The sequence below is a fragment of the Poecilia reticulata genome, linkage group LG11, assembly GCF_000633615.1.
Source record: "Poecilia reticulata strain Guanapo linkage group LG11, Guppy_female_1.0+MT, whole genome shotgun sequence".
NCBI lineage: Eukaryota > Metazoa > Chordata > Actinopteri > Cyprinodontiformes > Poeciliidae > Poecilia > Poecilia reticulata.
In genome coordinates, this window is record NC_024341.1 from 25,876,350 (window position 1) to 25,883,747 (window position 7,398).

Consider the following 7,398-nt stretch of genomic DNA (forward strand, 5'->3'; position numbering starts at 1 on the left):
TATCTCCAGTCGCTTTGCGTTGATCTTTGGTTTTGCTCTCAGATTAACTGATGAACTTCACTGAGATGATTTAGCAGCTCGGTTTTCTAGAAAAGATGTGGTTTTATACAAACAAAATAGTAATATTGCTTCTTCTCTGCCAGACTTCATCATCAGGTATTGTAACCAGTTTCAATGTCACTAATATAACWGTTTATGCATGGATGGAGATTTGTGTAGGCTGATGTTAACTGACCGTATAAGTGGATGATCTGACATCTTTTCTCCACAGTCAAAAATTCACTGACGATTTTTGCCATTATATCAACTGGGATCAAAAATCTTCCAAACCTGTTTACAACAGTAATTGAYGACATCCAGGTGGATTACTATGACGGCAATGGAATTAGAAAACAAAGCTCRMTTCTCTGGAAGAACATATCAGATTCCTATCAGTTGACGATATTCTCTGAAGATGTATTRAACTATGTGGACCTCAGTTTGACCATATACTTAAACAACCTGGCAACTGTAAATAAAGATGAAGGTACAGTCACTTACCTGACWTTTAAATGTTAAATACTCTTTTTGTAAAACAATTCAATCTAATTTTCTAATTTTGTCTGTCTTAGCTGTTCATGTTTTACAGTGTATGATGGGCTGTGAAATGGATGAAAAGTCTGCTGATGTTGTAATTTTCCAGCAATGTGGCTACAATGGAGAAGATTTTATGAAACTAGACTACAAAGATCTGACTTGGGTTGCTCAGCATCCTTTGGCTGAAAACCTTACACTGTATTTGAATTTAGATCAGCAGACAATAAACAACACAAAGGTGTTTCTGTCACTAATTTGCCCTGTACTGCGAAACGAGTTTGTGAATCGTAGCGCTCTGCAGAGAGAAGGTATGTGGTGCATCGTTTTGTCAACTTAATGAGGCATTCAGTTTCTGATTTTCTTCAGAGTAACATTTAATTTAGCACTAAACATCTATAGATCATAAAACTGGTTATTTTTTCACTTTATATCTGTTAACTTTCTGTAAGACAAAATAAAGACCAGCTTTTAGTGGCGAAGCAACAAACAAAGATACAGACTTATTTCAGAACTTTGCTTTGGCATCTGCTGCTTGWCCAATCAGTCGGTGGTTTGACACAAAACAATTCCAAAGGGGAGGTGAACATTTCTCCAGCAGTCAAAGGGAAAGATTCATATATCTTCCATTTATGTTATCACTGCCGTCTTGTTTTTCCCTAAACACTTTACTTTTCTTCTCTTCACCCTCTGTCCTCTCCTCTCCTCATACAGACCTCACTTCTGTCGCTCTCCTCCAGAAGAACTCTTCCTCTCCTGTCAGATGTTTTGCCACAGGTTTCTACCCAAACTCAGCTGAGATGTTCTGGAGGAGAGATGGAGTGGAGATCCAAAATGATGAGGATCCCAGTGAGATTCTCCCAAACCATGACAACACTTACCAGATGAGTGTCGACCTGAATGTTTCAGCTATTGCATCTGAAGACTGGAAGAGATATGACTGCGTGTTTAAGCTCAGTAATAAAACCATAGCAACCAGACTGAAAAAGGAAATAATCATTACTGAGGATGGTAMGCTCTCATCACAAAATGCACAGATGAAATATCTATTCTTTAAACTTGTCATAAAAAGAATGTCTAATTCTAGCTCCAGATCCAGTGTCTCCTTCCTCTTCACCTTCCTCTTCCTCCAAGTTTCCTCTTGATTTGGCCATTGGACTYGTTGTCGGATTGATTCTGTTGTGCTTCTGCATAACTGGACTCTTTCTTTGGAAAAATTCTACAAACGGTACACAATTAAACATTTTTTGTATTCTGATAATTAGCTTTTTTAAAACTTTACAACAAAAGAAGATATTAAACATGAGTAAAAAAAATCGTCATATTTATATTTTAAACCCCATTTATATTAACAAAGTTATTAATGTAAAAGTACAAGTTAATTACTAAATGTTGTGTTGTTTCCACATGATCCAAGCTACCATGCAAATATATTGTTGTGATAAAATACTAATGTTTTTTTTCTACTAGCCTCACATTTCAATGACAGACCTCCATATCCCAACTATCCAAGTAAGTTCTTCAGTGCACACACACTGATCCACATATATTTGCTAAAATATTTCTTATTTTGTTCATTGGACATGAGGTAAATAAAACGTATTGCTTGAGTTCTGTGTATATGTTGAAGCAACAAAATTCTGAAACTAATACTTACTTTTTCAAAAACCAATTTTTTCATTTGATCTTTTTTCTTTTTTTCTTTTTTGACAGCCACCATACAAAATTGTCAACATCATTGTGATTTCGAGTAAGTTTGTGATCAAACTCTGTGTTTTGAGTGGGATCAAAAGAACGGATACAACGCTGGAATTACAAATAATGTYATTTAATCAACACTACCTGTGACTCCTTAAAAATATTATGGTGTGACGTCTCTTGCAGGCRACATACTGGAAAATAATAACTTGTTACATATTTTGGTTTAACTTTTTTTATGAACTAATATCAAAGCAATCTTTTAATGAACGAAAGAAGGWMGTYTTTAAGTATCTTACCTGGTTGATTCAATGACTTGTACTGCTCTATGTAGCTATGACTTTCTTGAAATAATTTGGTTTGTATGGCAATTACAAAATCACTATATTTTCAGAATGATATAATTCTCAATTAACTTCTTCTTGTTCTATATTTTGATCAATGTTTCTGTTTAGTCTGCCATCAATTAAAGGGTATATGTTGTCATCATATAGTTTGCTTCCTGTCCTTGAATTTTTTCAAGGACACATCCTAGTTAAAAACGCAGTACATAACTTTTATAAAATATATGTTTTTTTTCTACATATCTGTTAAAACTGTCACCATTTTGTGACAATTTGCTATRAGACAAATAATCAGTGAAAAGATCAATCTCTTCCATCTCCTCCCTGAACTGCTATTGTCATCTGAAGAAACAACCAAAAACAGCCAATTAGAGCCAGGAGAGTCTTGGCACCGTGAATCAATCTCTTGTACTCACTGCTAAATGTGCTAATGGCAGAGAAACAACAAGATTATTGTTGTATTATTTCCTTTTTCGGCTGTGCTAACTAAACTGAGCATCCACAACAGGCTATGCCAGCTGCAGCTTAGCAGAGAGCAAAGGGGGATGGAGAGGGAAAGATGAGAAGTGCTGTACAACATTGTGATTGACAGTGCTAAGACCCACCCCCTGGCTCTGATTGGTTCTTTCTAGTTAGCACTAGTTAGCACTAGGAGAAGGCAGAAGGCAACTTCTACCTGGTTAGCATTTCACTCTACTTGGCTGTAAAAAAGATGGCGTCCTATGAGTAAAGGTAATTCTATTTATACAGCACATTTTCAGCAACAAGGCAATACAAAGTGCTTCACAGGAATTAACAGTAGTTTATCAATGAGTTGAAGCTTAGCAACTTTATTAGAAAAATAATGCAATAACTCCTGACTGTTATTTTTTTGTGTGGATCTTCAGACAGAACATGTTTCAGTGAGCGGCTCTCATGGACACACATGTTCACTGTCAGGTTCTTATAGTTTGGATGAAGCAGATGCTGAAGTTAGCATCGGGACGCCTCCAAAGCTATGTGGTGCAACAAAGTAGGAAAAACTGGTTTTACTGCACCAGTAAAACCAGTAGGGCTAGCCTACCTTTTGTTGTTTACAGATGCAGCAATACTGTGCTAACTTTACAAGTTTTATATCTAATAAAACAATCTACCTCAGATCTTAACTTTGTTGACACATTTTAAAAGATTAAAATTTATGTACATGAAGTTAACTTTTGTTGTTGAGAAATAATTTTTTGTCATGTATAAGGTATTAAAAGATGCTTTGGAAATGTCTACCTAATAGTTCAATACATTAAGTCTTGTTTTTTGTCTCTTCTTTGATATTTTTGAGAATTTGTGTTGCTGCTAACATAATAAGTAAATGTCTCCAGATGTTTCAATCCTCACAGGGAATTTTCTTCTACTTAATTCTCTTTAGCTTTCAGTGAACTGGTGCAAAATCAAAACAGAAAAGATTTGGACCGACAACATTAAGTAATACAGATTTTATCTGTCCAGTGCTGCCCTCTGGTGTCCTGCTGAAGAAAGTACAAAAAACACTTTGAAACATTTCCATAAATTGCAGCGCTTAACCCACTGCTGCAAACAGAACCGGTTCTTATTGTTCTGTTGATTTTTAAGAAAACTGAGAGCCAAGTTTTCTTAAAACTTGGCTCTCAGTTTTAAGAAAAAACTGAGAGGCATTTAGATTCCACCTCTTAAGAGGCAACAAACTTGTATTATTCTGATGTTAAGCTGACATTTCATAAAACATGAAATTAGGTTCAATATATTTATTATCAGCAGTTGGTCACTTACTAATATATCAAATCCATGTGATCTTGTAGAGAATGTAAATGGTGGAGAGGTTAAAGGACTCAGACATACTGTAGGTATACCATACAAAAAGATAAAGAATATAATTAGTACAATAACTCTGTGGTCACAGAGGTTTGGAGAATCTGCCGACAATTCTTAAATCTTTCCGTCTAAACCAGACTTAAGACTCAAGCTCTACTCATCTCCTCTCGACCACAGCCCAAACGCTCTCTGACTCCGGTCGCTATGGTAACGTTTACTTATCCCTTCAAAATAAGATACAGATGCGCCACAAAAATGAACATTTTACTTTCGTGAAAACTTTAACTCGCATACTGACTAACGGAGCCCTGAGCTTGTTTCTCTTCAACCAGACGGTCCGATCTGGGAGTGATGGGAGACAATAACACCCGAAGTGTTGCTGATTTCCAAAGTCTGCTTGGTCTCTACGTGGCGAAGCAGCTTGAAGCTTCATTGCCTCATAGCAGCCGGTCGCCGGATGTTACGCAGAGCGGCTTGTAATGTGGGACTCACCTACCGGYCCGGGATAAATCCATTCTCCTGTTTCTTCTCTGGGCCTTTTCTCCTTTGCAAAGAAACTTTCCAAAGTCATCTGATCTGTTTCTTACTCATTTTGCTGCTTGTGGGCTCAGTGTTGGCGTGCAAGTAACCGAGAGAATCCGGTTAAAGGATTTTCAAAATAAAATATCCTCCAGACTCAAAAAATAGATAAAACGGAAATATTTCACTATTTCTTGTGCGGCCCGGTACCAATTGGTCCACGGACCGGTACCGGTTCACGTACCGGGGGTTGGGGACCACTGACATAAAACATTCTTATAAATGAGAACTTCAAACAAACAACGATACATAAGAGTTAACTCTAACTAATATAGTAGTGTTTTACTGATCCATTAAATAAATTAAAATATTGTTTTTATTTTAGGGACTTTATTACTGCAGCTAATTATACAGATTAATTACACACAAATTGAATTTTGAAAGTATTTATTTCTGTTAATTATGATAATTTTCACATAAAGGTAATGAAAACATGAAATTTAAAATTGTAAAATTATATCAGACTTATAAAAAACTAAAAAAATGAACAGAAACAGATGTAATCAATCAATCAATCAATTTTTATTTGTATAGCACATTTCAGCAGCAAGGCATTTCAAAGTGCTTTACATAATTACAATAAAAATAGCATATGTGACATTGAATAAACAGTGAGAAAGAGAAAGAGAAAGATTTTGAAAAAAAAAAAAGGAAAATATGTTTTATAACTGCTTAACGGTTGATCACTAGCGGAACAAGTCAGCGTCGGGCCGGGGGGCGGGGCCAATTACCGGACCTCTAACGAATCACCGGGCCCCTTACGTGCGCTGCTGGAAACTGTTGCGCGTATATCTTGATTTTTACCCAGGAAGCATTTCGGAAAAACCTGCTAGTGAAACAGCCATTGGGGCTGACTAGTATACATTCCATTGGGGAAGGTAACTTTAACATTAAATACACCTTTCTCAACAGGCGAGGGCGCACTTTCCCCGTCTATAATCAAACATTTAAGCGACTTGAAACCATTCCTCCCTCCCTGGCACCTCCAGACCGGGGCCCCATCTGGCCCCCACAACCCCGCGCCTGAGGTTGATGCTTTCCAAAGTAAATAATAGTGCAAAGACAATAATGGAGAATTAAATAAAACACTATGTCTTAAGCAGAGGAACCAAAGCAATATTAAAAGTTTGCAAATGTTTATAAGTTTATGAAACGCACATGGAGTTATTTTATTCATCAATCAATGGCATCTCAAGTTGTCAACATTGCTGCCAGTGAGTTGAAGGAAATACAGCTTTATTTTGTAGCAATTCAAGAGCTACCAGCTTTTATTGCTTCGCAAAAAAATTAATCAGCACAGAAACTCCAAAGCACACAAAGAAGAAATGTATGTATGTATTGAAAACTCTTGTATTTTGTCATAGTACCTCCAAGAATTTTAAACAGCTGTCAACTGTGGCTTGCATTATATGTAGATAATAAATTCAATACTGTATAAAAACATTTTCAAAAGAACAAAAAGATAATTTTTGTAGGAGTTCATTTGTAGAGGGATTGTGTTTGTGCAAATTAAATCACCTAATACTTTGAAAGTATWAYTTATTCTTTCATTTGAGGTAATAATGGATTAAATACCAACAATTCCACTAAAAGACCAAAGTCAGAGCAGGATGCTTCATTTCTCCATCTTGATTCTCAAGTCAGTTTGTCAGAGACGTGTTTTCAGAAACTGAAGAATAAAAACATGATGTTAATCTRCTAATYTTAGAATTACTTCACAGATTATTTGGTGAAACATAAATGTCTGATAAAGAGTAAYAAATGCTGGGACTTACCAGTGGTGAGTGATATTTCTGAAACTAACACAGATAATTTGGGTTTCAATATCCAAACATATTAACACAACTTTGAGAGAGAAAACATCTGTATTTTTATGTTTTCCTATTTAATGTTACATGCAACGTAAGAGTAATTTTTTGCTGTCTTCTTCAGATTGTACTCAAGTTTGAAGTTATTTCATGACAAGTCCAGCTTTAAGATGTTCTTACCATTTCTCTTCTTGTAGGCAGTAAATGCTAAAGCGATGATGATGATGGATATCACAGCAGAAACMACAGCAATGACAGTGATTCTTATCTGAGATGATTCATCTATACAAAGACAAACAAAGTTACAGTTCACGTAAGAACACAGCAGGAATTGGAAACNTACTGCTCTATGTAGCTATGACTTTCTTGAAATAATTTGGTTTGTATGGCAATTACAAAATCACTATATTTTCAGAATGATATAATTCTCAATTAGCTTCTTCTTGTTCTATAGTTTGATCAATGTTTCTGTTTAGTCTGCCATCAATTAAAGGGTATATGTTGTCATCATATAGTTTGCTTCCTGTCCTTGAATTTTTTCAAGGACACATCCTAGTTAAAAACGCAGTACA

The 7,398-nt window shown here is 35.8% G+C and overlaps 1 protein-coding gene and 1 long non-coding RNA gene across 2 annotated transcripts; one reads left to right on the forward strand and one right to left on the reverse strand.

Annotated features, from left to right (window-relative positions):
• Positions 1-34: 34 nt before the first annotated feature.
• On the forward strand, positions 35-3,057 carry LOC103472933 (major histocompatibility complex class I-related gene protein-like). Its single transcript, XM_008422813.2, has 7 exons — positions 35-156; positions 272-526; positions 612-884; positions 1,288-1,584; positions 1,661-1,801; positions 2,044-2,085; positions 2,287-3,057. Exons 1-7 carry the CDS (start codon positions 96-98, stop codon positions 2,325-2,327), a joined length of 1,110 nt encoding a protein of 369 aa, XP_008421035.1. The 5' UTR covers positions 35-95; the 3' UTR covers positions 2,328-3,057.
• Positions 3,058-6,034: 2,977 nt separating this feature from the next.
• LOC103472934 (uncharacterized) lies at positions 6,035-7,093 on the reverse strand. Its single transcript, XR_534947.2, has 3 exons — positions 7,007-7,093; positions 6,794-6,817; positions 6,035-6,687 (listed from the first exon to the last, which is right to left on the reverse strand). It is a non-coding gene; the product is annotated as an uncharacterized LOC103472934 (long non-coding RNA).
• Positions 7,094-7,398: the final 305 nt, after the last annotated feature.